Source organism: Larimichthys crocea, chromosome VII (genome assembly GCF_000972845.2).
Source record: "Larimichthys crocea isolate SSNF chromosome VII, L_crocea_2.0, whole genome shotgun sequence".
NCBI lineage: Eukaryota > Metazoa > Chordata > Actinopteri > Sciaenidae > Larimichthys > Larimichthys crocea.
Window position 1 is genome coordinate 9,325,057 of NC_040017.1, and position 22,361 is coordinate 9,347,417.

At 40.7% G+C, this 22,361-nt stretch overlaps 1 protein-coding gene across 2 annotated transcripts in view; it reads left to right on the plus strand.

Annotated features, from left to right (window-relative positions):
• pid1 (phosphotyrosine interaction domain containing 1) overlaps positions 1 to 10,779 on the plus strand; it is a 30,223-nt gene extending 19,444 nt beyond the window's left edge. For both annotated transcript variants that reach the window (XM_019259419.2, XM_010751892.3), the window contains one exon: positions 8,084 to 10,779. In XM_019259419.2, the coding sequence (XP_019114964.1) occupies positions 8,084 to 8,584 (501 nt within the window). In that variant the 3' untranslated portion in view covers positions 8,585 to 10,779. The remainder of the gene's footprint in view (positions 1 to 8,083) is intronic.
• The last annotated feature ends 11,582 nt before the right edge of the window (positions 10,780 to 22,361 follow it).

Below are 22,361 nucleotides of genomic sequence, written 5' to 3' on the forward strand. Positions count from 1 at the left end.
CCCAGATCTGATCCAACAGGCTTTCCTCAACAACTGCCTCCTTGTTCTTCACAGCACCTCTTCCTGTCACCTCAGCCCCTTCTTCTTTCTGCATGTTCCCAAAGCCTCTCCGTAGGGACAGGTATCTCCTCATTGATTCCTCCATGTGCCTCTTCCTCCTCCTCCTCCTCTTTTTCCCATTCCTCCTCCTCTTTTCTTCTCATCCCCGGTGTTTCTTTCTCTGCTGATAGCCCAACCAGCTGTGGCTCCAGCAGCAGCAACAGCTGCCCTAGCTCTACACCTCTCATGCACACATGCATGCTTGTGTGCTTACACACGAATACAGACTCTTACTGACACAGACAGACACATAGACAGACACTGTGTGTGTGTGTGTGTGTGTGTGTGTGTCCAGGATGTTCCTGTCTCTCTTCCCACTGACTCACTTGCTGGGCTGCGGATGTTTTTCCTGTCTCCCTCTGTGTATCCTTTCCTCTGCCCTTCTTTGCATTTATTCACCTTTTATCAGCGTCTCTCCATATGTTTACAACAGTAAGTTTCTCCCTCTGCCTCTTCTACTCTGCATGTCTGTCTGTTTTCCCTTTGTCACTGCATAATTGTGGCTTTTCATTGTTTGGTGATTTGTCAAAAGTGATTTGTCAAAAAAATGTTAAATGTTTAAAATCTCTTTGGCTTCATTTGTCATTAAACACAGAAAGCATTGTTACTGCCACGTACTTAAAAACAATGGTGGCAGAATGACTGTGTTTGGCATGCACTAACTTTCGTTTGCAGTGTTGTAAACATACACAGACAGAACCTAATAAATACTGTAAAAAAAAGCTCCATGATTATTACTATACATGTCCCCAGTGTTGGGGATAATGTGCTGTTTCAAATTACCATTCTCCTCCTCCCGACAAACATTTTTCTTTTCTACTTTTTGGATGGTAGCTGTGCGCTATTGTGTGCTATTGTAAACTGTGATTTACAATAATGTGGCACAGTTATATTACATTATTATGTTAAAGAATATTTAACTTCCTTAATGCAGTTTAAGTTGAAATTTGTTTAAGAAAGCAGCTTCCTGTGCACCTGCAGAGTCATATCGGTTTACAACTCACACAGAAAACATGTCTTTTCATGCCAGCTCAAAAATTTCCAACATCAGCCACCATTATCAGTAATCGATTAATTCTTCCCCTATTTGTATCTTTATTTAAGCTGTGGAAGTAAGTAACTAAGCATTGACCTCGTTAACGTGTTGTACACTGAAACATGATGTGCTGTCAGCTATACGAGCCTGTGTTTTGTTGTTTTCATAAAGGCAGCTGAGCCGGCTCTCAGGAACCATCAGTTGTTCAAATAATTCAACTTTTTGCTTGCAGTTAAATATGAAAATATATATAAGTTTACTCGAACTTGATCTAGCTGTAAAGGGCTGTTTTGCCATAGACTAGGCTTGCGGGCCCTTAAACTCTAGTAATATCCACTTGTAACCCCATATTTTGTTACCTTTGGACAGAGCCACACTAGCTGTTTCCAGCCTTTGTGTTAAGCTAAGTTAGCCGGCTCCTTGTGGTAGTTTTATATTCGGCGTACAGACATCAAAGTGTCATCGATCTTCTCATCTAACTCTTGGCAAGAAAGGGTAGTTCCTGAAATGTGAACTTTTCCTTTCACTGCTTACAGCATGTGTAGGCAAGCAAGCAAGTTTACTGATGACTACAGATATCTCTGTCGGCCATGTTACCTTCCACTTGCAGGTCTGTCGAGAGTCTCTCAATGCAGGAGGAGAGAGAGAGAGCAGAATAGGACAATATCTTCTGTAAGCCAAGAGTCAGTAATGGTGGCCACATGTCTTGCCACACATGCAAATGTTTAACCATGCTCCTCCCCTCTCTGTGTCACACTCACAAACACTTACACTCCATTTCTTTGTTTTTGTCTCTCTCAGGTATCCATACTGTACACATTTAGTCCCCCCCCCCTGCAGCAGCAATCCAGTGCATACTTTAAATTTGAACTCTCTCCTTCGTCTCTCAGCCAGTCTGTCAATGTTTGCTCCATTTCTTTTTTTTTCTCCATAGCATTCCTTCTTTGCAGCCCCCCGAGGCCATTATTCCTGTAACTGATCTTTATTTCAGTCTGTGTATCGTTTCATATGGAATCAATATTTTCAGTCTGTCTGTATAGAACTTGTGATAGTTAGTCGAAGAGGAGAGTGCAGAACAGAAGAGGGGACGTGAGGATAGAGGAAAGAGGAGAGGTGAGGAGAGGGGGTTGGAGGGGGTGATGGGAGAAAGAAAAAGAGAGGAGAGAGTGCAGGGAAGGAGAGACAACAGAGTTTCAGAGCGGAGGAGAAACACATGGAAAGTTGAAACAAAGGGGAGGACTCTGTAAATCTCTGGATTGATTTAAGCTGGCTGCCTGTTTTGCCAGCACTGAGATGACTGGTGAGCAGGCCGCCAGAGCAGAGGACAGCAGATGTGTTCTGGTCTGGGATGGATGGATTGATGTATCAATTTTACCCACAGCTTGATGTGTAGAGATGTGGAGCTCGAGTGGTTTGCTTCACACTCTCCACAAACACTGACTCATGCAGGCGTCTTTAGCTTGGCTTGGAGATCCTGATTTCTGCACTGTCAGTGAGTCCAACCTGAAACATGTCTCTTCTCGGTCTGCAGAATTTACGATGGTTTTAATGTCTCTTCATTGTTCCCATCAAAATCGATGATTTGTATCTTTGGAAACGGTCCTGACGTACTCACAAAAACACACACACACACACACACATGAACACACACACTGTAGATGTTTAAAGTCACACACTAACTTGTCTAAGGTCCACCTAGTCTCTCTGCATTGCTGCACAGACTACAAAATCAAATCAATTATAGTGATTAGACGAACAGAAAAGTGCTAATCTATTTATTTATTTTTTTTGTAGCGCATGACTATATTGTGTCTTTTGTCAATATATTTGGAACAATCAAATACAAAAAGGTTTTGAGGGACAGACCTGTTTAGGGGGCGAGGAGCTGCTTGTTCTTTCCTGTGCATTAAACAGTTCCTGACACAGTCAACTGTGAAACGTTGAACCATTTGCCTCCAACATCTTTGACTAAAAAGATATATTTTTTTCTTTGATATTGTGACAAACAACTTTGATTAACGCTTGAACATTTGATCAGTTAATGAAAAGCTAAACTAAGATGGGCATGACTATCCAGACGATCAGTCCACAGAGGTCTCATAGGTTGTACTTAAGTAAAATATAGTCATTTTGTATGTCAATGGAGGGCAGACCTCCTTTGGAAAGTAATTACAGTACTGTGTATTTATGAGGTACCGTACATATATAAAGTGAAACGGTAATATCTGCTGTTTTCCTCTCATAAAGAGTGATCCAACCACCACACATCGAACCCTCACATTACACATATATGACTGACTGAATGTGTCATGGGTGGATTGAATTTAGGGCAGCTTCAGTTGTCCTGCGAGAGTCCCACTGGTCTGCAAAACCTCAACAAAAACAACCATGAGAGGTGCAGAGTCAGCGAATTTTGTCTTCTTGGATTTATGACTTATAGGCGACATATTGGAGACTATAAATGTGTGTATGTCAATACCACCTGTCTAGTTTCTTGAGGACTGTCACTCTACACTAATTGAGTGTCTTGTTGGCTCCAGGGAGGACAATTATCTCGTGTATGTCCGTTATCCTCGCAGTGGTATTTCTGCCTCCGGTGATAATGGTCCTGCCCCATGGCCAAAAAGTTTCTCACAGATTGGATTTACACTAAACTTTCCTGCTAAAATATTTTGCAGCAAAACACCACATTGATAACACAACAAACATGAGCTGCAGCTGTTATTTGCTGATGATGGCAGTATATTTAAGCAAAAGTCTACCAGTGCATGTTTGGCATTTCTTTTGACTCTAACCAAATAGTATAAAACTTGAACCCGTCTGTCCATCGGCATTGATCAGCAGCCAAACCCAATAAACTCCACATTCAGTTGCACATTCAGTGCGTCTGTGTGTTCATAAATGCTCCAACTTTCCTTATACAGATGCTATGTTCACATACACGCCACAGTTTAACGCCAGGTGTAAATGGGCTCAGTGTTGTCTTAGCCCTGAAGGAAAGAAATGCCAGCACAGTTTAAGTCGGTGATTCAAATACTGCAAACCAAAAAAAGTTTTAGTGCCGTGTGTTTTTTGTTTTTTTATGAACATGTTATAAGCAGTTTTTTTTCTATGTCTATCCATCCCTCATCTTTCTGCTCGAGCAATGTAACAATTTCCTCTTCAGCTGCATGTTTGCTTTGGACTTTGAAGAAACAAACTTTAATGTTTGCTCAGTCTGGTGACCTCCTCACCTCACACACTTGTCACTTATCTTTCTCGCCATTTACACACACACAGACACACAGACACACACACACACACACACACACACACACACACACACACACACACACACACTCCTGCTTTATACTAGTTCATTTTATCATGAAAGTGATACACACAAATTTAACATTCAGCCAAAACAGTTAAAACTGGCCAAATGGTAAAGCCAAGACTAGATGCTGCTCTGATAATCCAGTGAATTTTCTTCTTTATCTAAGGATTCAATTTTAGTTTTTGGACTCAAAAACTCCTAAACTTTCCTTTTTTTCACCCGCTGTCCTCCTTTCCACTGTCTTTCTTTTTCCCCTTTCTTGACCTCACCACTATGGTAGATTTTGGTAAGCGCTCCCATTTTCTCCTTCCTTAATAAATCCTATTGATGATTATTAAAAGCTTTTAAGCTTCCTGTGATTATTGTGCAGTTAAAAATTGTGGCGGATACGCCAGTCACTAATGATTGGTTAGTGAAAAATCTAATCTATTCCTTGGGAGGGGGGGTCCTCATTCAATCTGAATATCAACCAGCTGCAACTCTTCACCAGACCCTCTTTGATGGCTCTTTGTCCCAAGTTGTGAACATTATTTAACCAGGCACATTAACTAGATCAGTTCCGAATTTCCTAACGCCAGAGACAGCAGAGCAGACACACGTAGATTAAGAGCAAACATTAACTGGCTTTTTGTGTTTTGGCGTGCTCCCAGTTGCTGTAACAGAATCAAACCTGGCAAAGAAGTCAGCCTTCATTCAACAAGGAAGCAAGCAATCAGTGGAAACGATCGCAGTTTAACCAAGTAACTCAATATCAAAACAGGAGAGACAAAGAAAAGACGTCTACAATGAGCCTTTATTGCTGTTTGACATACAAACAGCACACTGTGGATGGTTGATATATCTTGGCATAGTCTTTGGATTTGTTGGCTGGCTGAGTGATTGACCGCCTTTTGGCTGCGAGAGGGTGTCAGTGTGGTTGAGTAGCAAACCGCCTTGCCTCCAGGCTGATCCTGCAGACCTGTGGTACTCAGTTGAATGATGGATCGGGTGCAAAGGCTGTATGTCCCACCCCGTGGTCACCGCTAATGAAAACCAGGCATGAGGAGGCAGCTGCTTTCACTGCCTGGATCTCTTACCGTTGCCTATAGGAAACTGGGAATCAATGTCATGTCACGCTGCAATCAGGGCATTTCAGGGGCTAATCCACCATAGTGGTAGCATAGTTATAGCATGTAAATACCCCTGAAACCACAATATTCTGGAGTGTTTTTCCATTTCTGTTAGTACATGGATTTAACAAACGCGATACAGTGTATTAATAAGTGAGCTTCTGAGGACTTGATAGATGTTTTAAATGTTTGGACAACCAAGCAAGCCATTTCCTCGTGCTTTCAGTTTTTATGCTAAGATAGACTAACCACCTCTTGGCACCATCGCCGGATTTAACAACACAGACATGACGAGAAGTGAAGGGAGGAAGGATTAAATGTTTGACTGTAATACATTTTCCAGGGATACATTTCTGTTTGCTTCTTTGTCTATCCTACTGTTATGTTGTTTTTATTTAAAAAACAAGGTTCTCGCACCAGTATTTAACATTTTTATAGCTTTGTGGCCAAACAAGAGGTCAGGGGCCTCGGGCACTGAGAGACTGGCTGACTGTTCTACATGCGTACTCTCAAAGATCCCATTCAGTCCAAATCATAGCAGAGAATGAGAGTAGGTGGGCGCGATGGTGGCAGACTAAACAAAATTTGCGAAAGAAGGAAGAGAAGCAGTGAGACCACGTGATGAATAAAGCTGGACCCGATCCTCTGCTTTGTAACATCTGGTTGGTGGACGTCTGTTGCCATCAGATAATAAAATGTAAGACTAACAGATAATAGTTCCCGTACATTATTTCAGGGAATGCTGTCAAGCCTGGTCAGACTGGCTGACACTGTACAGATGTACACTGAGCCACATCTTTTATAAATATTGCAGACTCTTATATGATACACATCTTTCCTTTAGTATTCACACTTATCAATGCACTCATGTTATCTGCAGCCATGTGTCAGATGTGTGCTGCACGTAAGCCAGCTGTAATGAACTCTTGAGAGAGAGGAGTATTCCCCTGCCCCAGTATAAACACAGACAGGAGTGAAAACTCTTTGAGAGTTTGACTCGTAGCAGGCTCCTCCTCTGTGTATTTTTATAAAGCTATAAAGAACACCACGTAGAGAAAGCGCACAAGTCAGCCATTATTCCTGGACCGCTCTCGAACTGGCCACATTCCCAAAGAAAACTCCAGCTTTGTTCACTTCTTGACTTTCTCTCTCTCTCTCTTTCTCCTCTTATCCCTCTCCATCTCCTCAGTCTATCGCTCTCCTGGTATGCGGTGTCATTACTATGGTATTCTATGGTCCTTGTTGTAGCCACAGCTCAACATAGTGTTATTTTTCTCTTTGGGAAGTAGCACACACACACACAGCCTTCAGCATGTCAGCACAGTAACCACAGAATATTAGGACAGCCACTCATCACCACTACAGAGAGACTTAAAGCACCCTGTTTTTTGAGGTTAATTGACCAAAAGATGTGCACTGAACATGGGATTCATTAGTTCACAGTGAAACATTATTTTTCAATTTGCTCCATGTAGTGATTTTTAAAAAAATGAGAACTGGGATATTATATTTGTTTTTGAGACATGTTTAGTCATGATTTGGAGCATCCTCGATCCTGATAACAAGCTGCCACATACCATGGCGGTGACTTAGCATCTGTCGTATCTTGATGTAAAAGTGGAACATCCGATCTTTGGTGGATGCTCCTTTATATGGTGGCTAGGTCAACACCGTTCTTTGAGTCATATCTGTTTATTCCATTCCATTCTCAGCACACTGTTTTTTCTTTTTGTTTGTTTTTTTCCGTTTACACTCAGCCAATGATACAAAGCCACGATCATCACAAGGCTCATCTCTTGCTATGCAGATAGTTTGCTCCACTGCAATCCAACAAATCAACCAGTCTACCTGTCTGCCTTATTGACATTGACATGTTGGATATCCCACAATTTCGGAAAATGGAATGATGATAAATACTATTTGGCAGGTCTTTGTTATAAAGTCCAAGTGAATTTTTTTTTTTTGTGTGTGTGTTCTGCAGATTCACATAAAATTGTACATGCTTTTATTTTTACCTACCTGGACTACAGAGCTTCTTTACCAGTTACAGTTGGCACAGAAGGCTGCTTGAATTATAATTGACACTAAGAATTATTTACACTTCAGTCTTAACCTGACCAAATTATATTATCTTTAGCATTGACATTAGACGCATTTTAAAATGTTTCTTAAAACAGTGTTTTATAAGAAAACCTGCGTCAATATTTAATATTTCTTCATCTGCTTGTACCTCTCCACTTTTTCCATCTTACTTTTAACAGTATTTCTTGTTTTTACTTGCTTTTGCTTTTAGTTTTTATCTTTTTTACTTTCCTTGCAACTTTTTTTTTTAGAGAAATATGCTTTATAAATAATAGGACAGGGAGCAGACACACTTTATCTGGGTGGCAGGATTCTGTTTTTCCATTTGCAGCTGTGATTCTTACACTTGGTACAGTTGAAAGCATACTAGTATATTTGTAACCATGTGTTGCATAGAAAAGATGAGTCTAATAGTATCTCTGTGTGTCTCATTTCCTGCAGGTGGCCTACCTGGGTAAGGTGACCATATCTGGGACCCAGTTCCTGTCTGGCTGCACAGAGTCGGCGGTGGTGGGTCTGGTGGAGCGTCGTGCCCTCGCCCAACAACAAGGCACCTTACCTGCAGGCAACTCTCTGCTGGAGATTCGGCCCTTCCAGGTGCGTCTTCACCACTTGGACGAGCATGGTGAGGCCTCAGTAACCATGGACACCTACCAGGTGGCGCGGATTGCCTACTGCACAGCCGACCACAGCATCAGACCCAACGTATTTGCTTGGATCTACCGAGAGATCAACGACGACTTGTCCTTCCAGATGGACTGCCATGCGGTGGAGTGCGAGAACAAGCTGGAGGCGAAGAAGCTGGCGCACTCAATGATGGAGGCTTTCCGCAAGACTTTCCACAGCATGCGCAGCGATGGTCGCATCCACAAGAGTGGCTCATCGGATGACTTTGCTGAGGACTCATCCACCCCTGAAGACTCGACCCCAGATGACGGTTGAACTGAAACCCACCTAAACTCCTGATCCCCGTCCTAACAAAGCGAGGGGTGACTGGAAGGATGGACAGATTACCTGCTCTCTCTCATTCTCCCCTACTATCACTTTCTGTTATCAATTTGAAACAAAAGTAACTGACCCTGTGAACCAACACGCCCAGGATAATGAAGTAGCTTTTAAATACTGTAAAGGGAAGGTAGATGAAAAAGGAGTTACAACACATCTACATTTACAAACAGGAAAAGCAAAGTGCTACCACATTGAATAAATGGTCCTCAAAGACCCACAGGGGCCTTCCAAGCACCTCTGTAAACGCCCTCAAGAGATTGACTCATCATTTCCATTTCCATTTTCAACCACTGTCACTCCTGCGCCCAGCAGAGACACTGTTTGTGGTTCTTAAGCTTTTTCATCTAGGAAACAGCAAACCGTAGTCCCTGTTCTTCTGACCCCAGCTCATGACAACCTATTGCTACTCTTGCCATGTAGGGACCCAGCAGAAATAGCTGGGTCCCGACTCAGAGTTTATGAGACTGTTGGAGCACATAAATTCTTTAAATGTTTAATAATGTGGATCTCTGTTTCAATGCCTTCGACCTCGGTAATAGCAAATGAGGATGTGAAAGAAAAGATAAGCCTTTAAGCACTATTCATATCATCACTACGGTACCTTAGTCCAACCCCAAATTTTTTTTGCTGGCATGGCTGTTACTCATGTGGATGACGGAGCCAGAGCTTCTACTGCTCTCTCTCTGTTCAATATGTGAGTATGTGTAAGGCACCTGGGAGAATAAAGGTGCTACGTAGATGTTACATTTTAAAAGTTCTCACTGGGCTGAAAGCCTGGACCTGTCTGCGACACCTTAATCACACACATCTGACTTCTGTTTTGAGTATACCAAAATTCAGGCTGGATTTTGCCTGTCAGATTATGTGCCTCACTTTCCTCTCACATTAGTTTGGTCTCTTACCCAGGTCCCAGTGTGTATGTGTAGCCATGTGTATGCGTGCTGACTTTTTTTTTTTTTGGTTTTTGTCTTGTTTTTCTGTGTGTGTAGGTGTAATTGCTTACTTCTGTACTTTGTGTATATGAATGTACACGTGAGTGCTTACATCTCTGTGTGTGAAAGAGAAAAGAGGAGGAAGATTAAGGGGGGGGTATTGTATGATTAGCTGGACGTGAAGACTTCTCATCGCCCTGGAAGCATCCATTTTTGATGCTTGAGGAGGCGTTTTAAAATCAGACATGGTACTGTGACCATTTTGCCACGTTTTTCTTACTTTTATCTGGTATTGAAATGAAAAGTATGAGAGTCTGAATGTGCGAGTCACAGAGGTTGTGGGACCCTAAAACACGGCCGTCCAAGATAACGACTGACACCTCCTGCCCTCTGCTTGAATGTATGAAGAGTTCCACGTGCTGTGAGCACCTCGCACCGTCTCCAGTCATTCCACTCTCCCATGATCTCCTCATGCTATCACAGACAGCTGTAAGGGACAGTCAGTGACCGGCTTCACTCTGCTCTGCTGCCCTGCGTCACCTCTCCGAGCGACCGAGGCACTGTCGTGGGGGGGCGAAAACTCATCAGAGCTCCACGCCACTTTCTCCTTTTCTAACTGGACTGTATCGAACAGACTGGACGCTATCAGTGGAAAAAACGGTCCGACAGAATGATAAGGCGGCTCTGGTCAACAGACACACACACACACACACTCAAATATACACACCTACATACAATTATACATATGTACACATACATTGTATTTGAATCTTGCTCAATAAGCTTATGTAAATACAAATGTATCACTTTCCAAATATTACAGCATAAATGTTGATAGCTATTTTAAATAAAAAAAATGTTGAGAACCATCATATGATACAGAAACAGTGTTATAAAGCCTACTGTGAATAATAAGTGGAGAGCCTGATAGCGTTGGCTGTGTGTGTATATGTATGTGTGTGTGTGTGTGTGCGTGTGTGTGTGTTTGGAAGGGATTGTATGTGGTGGGAAGTGTGGTGAGGGGTGTGTATGGACAGGCCAGAGGGGGGAGAATGTTTATAAAGCTGTAGATTACTGTGTCATGTCTGTCTGAAAGCTCAGACACGCTTTAAATGTTTGACAAATGTTACCTTAAGTGTTTTCTATACAGTGTTTGCAAAGATCAAGAAACAATTGCATATAAAGTATTTACCAAGACCGAGCGTGTGATGGTCTGTTTTGTCCCAAATTCACATCTCATGTCTTCGTTCATCATTTGTTCTCAGCTGTCACCAGTTTTTTTTTTTTTTTTTTTAACTTACTGGATTCCCTGCTGTGGCTGCGTGTGGGAGGATAAATACAAAGCACGTTCAGTTTCAGAACAAACACAACGGGTAACCAGATGATGCTCTGACAGGGTGCCAGGACACATGTAAAACATAACCTCGCAGTCAGTTTATCCTCCGTACACACATGTGGAATACCTAAATGTGGCTCTCCTGAAACTATTCAAGATATAAAGTCTGTGCGTGCTATAAGAAATGTTTATACATGACCTAAAGCCACAAGCTAACACAAAAGCCATTCATTCTCTGTTTTCATGGGGATCATAAACGGCAAGTGAAGGTGGGGTTTGAAATATTTTGTCTTACAGGCTTGAGTCGTGAACAGGTTTGGGCGCCTCACACTTCTAGTACAATCACTCCCCCGCTCTCCGTGTGGTCACGATGCCCTGAAAAAACTCATAAACATAACTTTATGGTATTTCCAAGCATGTTTCACTTTTAAGTGTGACACCACTTTTGTCCATCCTCTGAAGGTTTTTTTTTTACTCTCCCATTCTTCACATTCCTCTGCCTTCTCAGATCTTTCTTTTATTGTGTTGTTGTGCTCCGGCCTCTTGTCTGCCAGTGTGGCAACCTCTTTTCCTTTTCAAAGAGCCCACATCAATAACAGGATAACTAGCTGCTCTCTGCTTCTGTGGCTGGCGATCATTTTGCAGCTTAAGAGCTGCAGAGAATTGGAGGCAAAATGGATGCTGTGAAGAATGTAAATGTGCGTTGAATGAGAACACTGCCTCCCTCTGGCAAGAAGAGCTACAGCTTCGTGCTTTGAACATTTTTTTTTTCTCAAAGAGGCCTTTTCATGTTGTCATAACCGGTCTAACTCCTCATGATGACAATCATTACTTTGTATGGCAGCAGGGAAATAGGTTGTCTTGCTGTTACATCATTGGCTTATTTAGGATAAAAAGATAGTAACAGAGGCTGAATTTTGTGCACACCAAATGCATATTAATGTGCACTAAGCAGACATAATTTCCTAATTATCCCACTCCTAATTCTAAGTCTTGAACTGTGAATAATTTGACCACAATACTGATAGTCATCTCTGCACTAGAAGTTTTATAACACTAAGTCAACCTTCTGTCCCCGTCTTTTCCGGCTCACTCTACACAAGCGTCACTGTTGTTTAGATGCCTCTTTGTGTTGGATCTCTGCGGAGCGTACACTCTCCAATTGCTTTCCATTCTACTCTTGTGTCTGTCTGACCCACTTCCAGAAGTGCATCAGCATAGAGGGGCCCTGTGGGGCCCAGAAAGAGGCCACCCCGGCAGCCTGCGTATGTGCTCCACTGAGGCGTCAGTCAGTCAGTAAGCTCACAATACCACTCTGTTACCGCTCCAGCTGGCTGCTCTTCCTCCTCCAAGTCCCAGAACCGCTTGTCTATCCACCCGCCAAGGGCCCACACGCTTGAGGTCCGGCTGGAGCAGGGAACGGTGCCAATACTGGCTTCTGATCAGGCTCACTATCTCTGCTTTACTCTCTTTTTCTCTCAGCCGTCGCTTCCTAAGCAGGAGGCCCGGGCCTCTTGGAGAGAGAGTACTGTAAACATATGTGTGTAACATATGTGTGAAATGGACCAGGAACTGTACACATTCTTTCTGCCTCTGGCTTGACTGATAAAGCACACTATAGATTGGGTAAGATGCAAAGAGCTGTGTGGTTCAACATGGTGAAACGATATTAACGTTTCAAACATGCAAAAACGATTTGTGGGGAGTAAAGTATTCTGTTGTAAGTCTAAAATAAGACAATAACAAAAAATCTGTGCTGAATTAGAAGTGATTGTTATAGATATCTACTGCATACACCACTGCTAATTCAGTGCAGGCATTACAGCCTTTTTTGTGCAAGGACACATTTTCAGTCTGGCACGGACACTGCATTTTTGGCGTAATCGTAATGTAATCAAGAGGAAGCTTTCCATCAATATATTGAGAAAGAAAACTTAAAAGTCCAGTGTGTAAGATGCAGGGGGCTCTATTTACATTATATGGCTGAAATTGGAACATAATATCCATGACTATGTTTTCATTAGTGTATAATCATCTGATAATAAGAATCATTATGTTATGGCTTAGAATGAGCCTTTTATATCTACAGATGCCACAGGTCCTCTTCTATGGAGTCCGTTATGTTGAACCACTGTGTTTCTACAGTAGCCCAGAACAGACAAACTAAACACTGACTCAAGATATGACCTTTAGCGGCCACTTTATCTTTCAAACTAAAAAAGAGAGGGTGGGATGAGCGGTTGCCATCTAACTGTTCCTTTAAGTAAACATTTCTTGCTAAAAGATGACAAAAGCATATTGTTATGACATAAAAGGAAAAGGCAAAATTGAGAAAAGACTTGCTCCATTTAAACCCAACATGATATTATTGATTTATTATATAAACGTTATTCTTCATGTGTGTCGAATTGTTTGTTTGGCTGTAGACAAATTCCACATTTGTGTCTGTCAATATTTTCCCCTTTAAAGCAAATACATAATTATTTCCAGGAAACTATTGGAAAATTATTAGGAAAATACAGACATGTCAAATGAAATATTACCAGAATATAAAAATAAAAGTAGAAACTCAAAGTAGTGGAGGTAATGAATCCCCCAGACCTGAGGATGAATGATGTAGAGGACAGTCTCAGTTAGATTCTTTCTCTCTGACATGCAAACCATTTTCTCAGATCACGTCTAGACCCCCTCTGATCCCTCCTCTTGGACTGGTCTCTAAAGTCTTCATATGATTTAAGATTCCTGTCATTATGAAATGTGCACTGGAATGAAGGAGGCGGGTAGGGGGGGGCCTGCTCGTCACAAAGCTAAGACTGCAGACTCTGTTAACCTAAGCCCTGAGGATTCAGTGCACATCTCTTTTGTAATACACTTAAAGTCACATCCAGATGAGAAGTTGTTCTGAATCCCCGGGGGGCAGGAAATGTCTGGACTGAGATCCAGGAGCTGGTTGGCAGGAACAAAGGATAAGAGGGAGAGAGCAACAAGCTAAAACAGATCCAGGAGGACGAATGTCAGTGGCTTTGTCTGTAAAGTCCTGTAAAGTCCCTGTTTCGATGCTATTCTATTATCTGCACACCTGTTACTGTTCAAAATGTAATATCAGTAAACAACAGGCTGAATATGTAAGATGTAATAATATATCTGAAAGCACACGGCTTGTTTTGATGTGCTCTGACGTGCTTGAAAGATGTTGTACACGTGAAAACATGCTGAAGAGCTGAAGAAGCCTCTTGAAAAAACTAAGCTTCCTACAACAACCGATATTAAACTGGGCACAGAGAATGTGGGGAAACACTACACTGATGATATGTTATTGACAAGCAACATGTGAGTCCTAATACATGCTCTGAGGTCTGGTCTTATTATTTTCACATTAAAGGAATAGATAGGCATCTTGGGAAGGAGGCTTACTTTCTTTTTCCCCTAAGAGTTAGATGATAAGATCGATATTGCTTCAAGATGGTAATAATCTTCTCTTCTAACTCTCAGCATGAAAGCCAATAGTTATGTTTCCAAAAATGTCAACAAAAAGTCATAACTCCATTTTGTAGCTTCTATACTGAACTAAGCGGTTTCTGTATTTTAGATTTCATGTAATTCATCCCAGTCTTGTGTATTGTTGAGCAGCAGTATTTGTCTTCTGCTTTATCACAAGGCTGCATGCTGATGGACAAAAACAGATCTGGATCGTTCAAAGCCAAAGACAGAAGGAAGTAGTGTGAAAGAATCATACGAGGAGCTGCAGAGTACAGCAGAAGGAAATGGAAAGGAATGCATGTGGAGAAAACAATGGGATGAAGAGGTGACAGGAGCGAAGAGATCTGGTCGGGCATCTTGCACCCAGATGTTGAGGCAAGAGTTGGGCAATCCAACTCTGTCACATCCTGCTGGCTGGGCCAAAATAAAAGCTTGGAAAATAAACAACCTACAAAACTGTCTCATTGCTTGTGAATGAGGTCACAGACACAAATAGATCGATGTCTAAGAAAACACACGTTCTCCTAAATAGTCTGAATAAAACTGAAAACTAGACTCCATGCAGCTGAAGTTACCTTCTTTGTCCACTTGGTGTCATCATAGTTCAGCGTTTGAAATCACAGCGAAGAAGGATTGACTTCAGTAAGATTGCAGTGATGGGATTGCAGGAAAAGCGCTAAAAATATAACTTTTTGCAAAAGTTGTATTAATTGTTGAATGTATTATATTTAACAATCTAACCTATACTTTGAAGAGAGATATGTATTTATATTTCTATGAGTATAAGACAGAGGAAATTGCATTAAATGGAATCCTCTCTCTGTCTTTCTTGCTTTTTTTTTAACCTTATGACCTCTTTGTGCTTCTTTAAAGTAAAGTACATAAACTTAAGCTAAACTTACTGAGGTAAGACAGACACGGCCTGTGTGAGTGGCATCCCATGGAATGAATCTAAATGTTAGAAGTGCCAAGAGGATATTTGAGATATTTCCCCTCCATCACTACAGGGTTTCTTTATTGAAAATGTCATGACTTCTGGATGGATGCCTGTTCACATTTGCTTCCCTTCCGACATGTCAAAGCCTTCGAGAGCAGCACTAAGATGAGATCACTGAGCATTGAACACATATCATGGTGGCAGATCACGTATACGGTTTTGAAATGCAGAATTCAGCATACAGCCAGGTCTGACCTGAAATATTCACATATAGAGAAGTAAATAATGTCAGTTTCAGTTTGGAGGCCATGCTTTCAAGATTAAAAAAAATCTTTTCTAAGCAAACATCAGCAGAAACTGAAAAGAGAGCGTAGTGGACTACCTGTGTGGCTCAGCTGGTTTAATCCTGAAGCCCAAACTGCTCTGCAGGTTGTTGGGAAGGAGGGAGATGCACTTACCCATTTTCACACACACACACACACACACACACACACACACACACACACACACTTCTTCAGAATAGCTCTGAACACAGGACAGATCTCACAGCACCGTGTTATCACTTTCATCTGACTGTGTGTGTGTGTGTGATGGCTGTTTGTTTGTGTGGAAAGGATTCATAACCTTAATCCATGATGGGAAAATGATTTCATGTTTGCTGACACATTTAATGCATACAGCAGTGTGTGCACTGTGTGACAATGAGATAATGTGGTTTTATATGTTTTCTATATTATAAGTGGTGACATGAAATCTCATAATAATTAAATTTTTCTTTTCTTTTGGAACATAATATATTTTTTTGAGTTGCCTTGCATTTTAATATTAGCAAAGATGATTTGGAAACCAGATTGAGTACTGTGTTGTCCAGTGTGCCAGACTGAAGGGGTTGCAATCAGCAACTACACCACTAGATGCCACTAAATCCTTCTCACTGTTCCTTTTTTGCGTTTTTTCAAGGTCTGCTGCGTTCATACTGTAACAAGGCAGATTTATCTGACAGCTAATTGGGAAATAAAGATCCCCCAAAAGATGTAAGGATCATCAGATGAACTGTGTTTTGATCCCCGGCAATAGCAATAATAGTAATGGCAATGACTTTTGCTCAGCCGCTAGAGTGAGCATCCAGTAATCAGATTGATTGGTGGTTCGTTTCCTGACAGCAGCTATAGTGGCTCACTGTCTGTGGCTTAACAGGTAGAGTGGACCTAGTTGTAGTGGCTATGTTGGCTGTATGGGCACAATTCAATTCATTATGTTATGATAATAATCACATTTTATTACGGTATATGAACAACATGATCTGTCTTGTAATTTTCAATCAGGATTGTGCTTCATGAAGCTCTCAGAGGCAAAAAGGTACTGTCACTATTCACTGGTGACACCAGTGACTGGATCTGTGATGCACCTTTACCATTTTCATTCACACTCAGTGATTATTTGTTCCACTTGAATGGTTCTTCATCTCATCAGGGGCCATACAGGGTCCTGTGTGGGGAATCACATCATGGACATTCAGTTGACAGTCATCTGGTGAGGGTGAGTCCACAGTGAGCCAAAGTACAACAACTCCCCAGAGTTTAGGTACACAATGTTTGCTGTTCGCAGCACTGTCAAATGTAATAATGTTTCTTATCGTCTGTCCGCCCACTTTATTGAGGACAATCATCCTGTAGATGAGGAGACAGTCTCAGACTGTGCGACTGAAATAAAAAGCAGACAGGATTTATAACCCCAGGACCTCCACTCCTGTCAGTCTCACTGTACTACACATGACAACGAGCCTTTTTAGTAATCGCTGGTTACAAAATGTTACATTAGTCTAATGCGCTAAAGACGCTAAACAACATTTGATTTGGTACGGTCGTGAAACCTTGTGTTACACCGACAGAACTAAGTCACTACAGTCATCAATTTCATTTTTATTGAAATGTTTTAGTTAAAGTGAACCTGAACTGTGGCTGCAGGTAGAATTTAGTGTAACAGTAGAACAATTAGAGTCATAAAAGTCAGCAAAGTGACTCATTACAGTCCATCATCCAGTAATTTGCTAATATTAGCTAACATTAGTCACCATAAGCTGCTGCTCATACCAGGCCGAGTAAGCAAGTGTGTTACAGTGTGTGTCAAATGTGACATGTAAAAGTAGCAAAATCACAGTATAAAAATACTTCATTACAAGTGACATTACATTGTAAGTCCTGTGTCAAAAACCAAAACAGTGAATTGTACTATTGGTATCAAATGTGTCCCATTTTGCAAGCTCATCGTATGTTATATGAGTAAAATCTGCATTTCCTCCAACATTTTCTATACATTTACAGCACAAATAAAGGTATGTTAAGTAGCATGAAAGGAAAGATTGTATCCATGACTTGAGTAAATACTTAGTTATATTCCACCAGTGGTAAGTACACTGTGCTTTTTCTGTAACTTTGTGTGCTAAATTCTGCTACTCCATCATACAGTACTGGTGTGTACTATTATTGTTTTATCTGCCGGACATCACACAATGTTTTCTCTTATTTCTTATATTGAAGTTGAAATGAATTTAACAGCTGTCACTTTGTCAGTGTGTTTATTCAGTCATCAGCTGAGGAAATCCTTTTATTGTCTCTCATGTGCAGTCCTTAGACACTTTGTCTGTACAGTTCCTATCGTGTCTGGTTTGTGTATCAGCATGACAAGTTATACCAGTGAGGGCTTTTATAAACCTGTTTTTCTTTATTACGGTCAGCTAATGCAATATCTCCAGCAATGAGGTAATTAAACTGTCTGGTGTCTGCAAAGGAAAAAATGACATCATTACGAAACAAAACAATTCTGCAGCCTGAAATATTATTCTCAGTCGTTCCTGCATCAGGTCCACATTTAGCAGGAGTTCTTTGCAGGTGATCTTGTTGAAACTGTTCACATTATGAACATTCACAGTTTCAGTGATGCAGCATCGCCTCACAAAGAGATGCTATATGAAAACTGAAGTGTTGCAGTCTAAAACTGAGGCTCACATTACTGCAAACCATCTGGCTCAGAAAAATACAGCTCACAGCATCAACCTAGTTTGGCGTGCTCACACATGCTGAGGGATTCACCCTTCAAAGAAACAATGCATGTCCACTTTCATTAAATAAAATACTCTTTTGGAAACTTGAGCCAGTCTGAAGCCTTGAAACACAAAACAGAAGTGTACACTCACTGCGAGCCTCACAGGTGAACAGTCAGGCTGAACATAGTGTAACCTTTTCTACCATAAAATACAACAGATTTGAAATCATTTTGATGCTACACTGACATGCAATCAGGTGAATAGTGTCTCTGTCATTCCCAGTCTGTGCCCCGTACGCCTGTTCTTACAGTATGTCACTTAAGGTTTCATGTACAGCGACAAAACAAGTCACACACCACCAACTATTTCACTGATTTTGATGAAACTGGATCATGTTTTATGGAGAAAATGTGTTCTGGTGTCCTCCGGCTGCTCTGACTAAATTCTCTGTGATTTACAGAGTTTCCTGATGGACAGTAAAGTAAACTGCTGCAAGTGTTAGCTCACTTTGTTAGCCGGGCTGCACGGACTGTGAGCTCAGAGCACCGGAGGAGTGTTAGTGTTGTGTTAGGGAGTGCACAGCTGTTTCTGACCAGTGGGAAGACGAGGTTTTCACCACACTTTATACTTTGTCTTCATAATGATGTTTAATGATATGAGCTTGTACTGTTTTACACAAATAAGGGCTCATTTTACCTTAAAGAGGCAAACAGAATACAACAATGACACTGATTGATTTCATTAATTTGTTACTGGTCAAAGTATTGATTTAGTTTTTTCATTGGCTCTCTTTTACAATTAATAATAAATTACACTGAATGTTTTTTTCATGAGTCGAGCCTCTGCAGAATATTAACAATTTTTACTCTGTTAAAAGAAATGGTTTATAAAATTCAACTTGTTTAATGAGAGTGCGCTGAGTTTACACCTGCATCCATTTATTTTTGTCAAATTAAAATTAAAGGGATGAAAATGTGCTTTTTGCCTGAATTATTAAACAAATAACTATGTTTGTGACTGTGTGTGTGTGTATATTCCTATCTGTATGTGTGTATATGCAGTGTACATATGTTATATATGTTGTTGTTTTCGTTTGGTGTTATTGTTACTCTGTGCCTTTAGGTGTGTATATAAGCAAAATTAACCAAAACTGGATCATCCTTTTTCCGGGTATTTACTTTTAACTAAACTCACATTCGTCCCTTAACCTTCTCTTCTTGAGTCCTGCCATGTGACCACTTGATTCATCTTCCTCTCTTATCCTCAGCATGAATCCATCAAAAATGTCTCTTTCCATACCTGAACAGCTACATCAGCCTGCAGTCAAGAAGCCCCTGGCTCACTTAATCATCCTCATTGGTTGCTGGTGATCCCAGGCCAAACAAATCTATATTCGACCTGACCTTATGATTTGCAATATTCTTAATAAAGTGTTTGCTTGGACATGTTTCTGGGGTCTGCTGACCCTGGGAGCTAGAGTAGATCTTTTTCAAAGTCTTCCTCACAGCACTAAATACTATGTTACAGATACAAATTACCTTGGTATTTAATAGCTTGTGAATTTTAACAGTGAAAACCATGAGAAGGTTTTGTAAGGTGAAAGCTGCAAAGGAGGTCAGGAGAGCTTGCAAGACTGTTTCCATTAACTGTCACCAGAAAGGACGGACGTTCACGTTCTGTTGGTCTGTAACCAGACACCTTGTCAGTTGTCTTTATCCTTTCTTCAAGGACATCTGTGTGTGTGTGTGTGTGTGTGTGTGTGTGTGTGTGTGTGTGTCTCAGAAGTTCCAGGATCGTCCCCCTCTGGGTTATCTTGACTTGCCTGTCAACATGTCACATCCCACCACAGCTCTGTTCTTGGAAAGGCAAAGCTACAGGTGGTGCTTACATTACGTATATGTGTGTGTGTGTTTGCATATGTGCATGTGTGATATTGGAACCTTAAAATATCTTTTGCATCATGACCACGTGCCAGTAATGATAAGAAACATGCATATTTTGAGTTGAGTTCATTGAGTTCAGCAACAGACGACCTACTGTGAAAGAGACAGATATCTCCAATTAGGTTAGGACGCTGTGTCCATATATAATTTGTGCCAATTACCAACATTTATATATTCAAATACACAATTTCACCTCTCTTTCGCATCTATCATGGATCAACAAATTATATTGTTAGACTTTTGTCCTATAACCATGAGTGTCCTTGAGCAGTTTTGACATTACATATGACTATTTAATGACATTGTCCTTGGACTTGTCTCCAGGCATCACAGCTTGCTCAACACATGAATAAATAAGGCATGGAAACTACTTCAGGGGAGGTAGACAATGACAGGAAAATACAGAGGTAGCACTTGAACCGAATGGACATTTCTCATGAATAATAATACGTCTTCGTGGATAATTTAGGGTACAGGCAGAGACAAATCTCCCATCAAACAGGAAAGCCTTCTTCACCTCTGGTGGTAATGAGAGGCCTCCACAACTACAAGGGAAGCTAATACAGAACTCTAGATTGAAACAGTGGAGCCACTACAAAATTTTAAGCAGCAGAGATCGTTTGTGTTTTAAGGCTGTATGAGTCTTATCTTCCCCAGTAAGGCTGCAAAATAAATGTTTCATGTTTTGCATATTTTTGCACGGAGCTATTGAGAGTTAGGAATGTCAAAGATTCTTAAATTAAACCTGCAATGAGGTATCATATTCAGCATGTTAGACAGCTTGGTTTACTTTTCAGCTTTATACTGGATATAAAATAAAAGAAATGTGGCTACTTGAAATATGTTGTGTGTTAAATTTTGCTTTTGAGAGGGGCAGTTTGACATTTTGGGAGATATTCTTATTTGCTTTCTTACTGGGAGTTAGATGAGAAGATTGACATCACTTTCATGTCTGTACGCCTCAATATGAAGCTTAGCATTAAGACTGGAAACAGGAAGTAGTCTGGCTCTGTCCAAAGGTAACTAAATCTCCATACCAGCATTTCTAAAGCAGCTCCACAGATTATATTTCATCGTTTTGAAGATGCCAGGCAACCAGCTGAGATTCCTGAAAGATTATGCAACATATACCACGTTCATTAGTCAGTTTTAGAGGCGTTGGGAGGCTCATTACAGAGACAGGCTAGCTGTTTACCCCGTTTTTTATTTATTTATTTATTTATTTATTTATGTTTTAACGCCTCATATTTACTGACATGTAAATACAGTATCAGTGTTCTCATCGAATACTAACCAAGAAAGTGTTTTTCCTTTAATCTGATACAACCAACACAAAATATTACAGATTTCTAAATATGTGCATGTTTATTTTTCTTTTCAGATTTTTAACTTTTCACTGTTCTGCAATTTAAGCTATATTTAATGTTTTTGTTTTTATGTCTATTTAAAATGTTATATTTCTACTTTACTCTATTTTTCTATTACTGTGTTGTGTATTTTTCTTATTGTTGTTATTGTGTAAAGGGAGAAAATAAGAATTTCTAGCTGTATAAACTAGCTGTGTCTTTACTTGCAAATGACAATAAATCTCTTGTATCTTAAATCTTTATTTTACACGAACACCACACATTTCTTTAAATATATATTTAATTGCAAACTCCCATGATACATACAAACCATGGCTATCCAAATGAGCATATGTCTGTGGTGTATGTAGATATGTAGATTCATGGGTTGAAATGTAGACAGACTGCAGTTCCAGCCAAATATAATCACATAACCTTAATCTAGAATATCTGTGTGATCTTCTCCTTAGTTTTACTTTGGTTGACAGCCAATCTCCACTCCTCACTATACTTATTTAATAATACTGGATTTCTCCCTCCTCCTGACCTTTCTCTGTGATTACATCACAATTCCCCATCAGTGCTCTGACATTTCCTTGCCTACCCTCTGTGTTCATTACAGACCGCATGGGAGCCAACAACAAGGCCAGGGAGTTCAGAGGCCAAAGCAGGTGGTTGGCCTGTGTTTTTA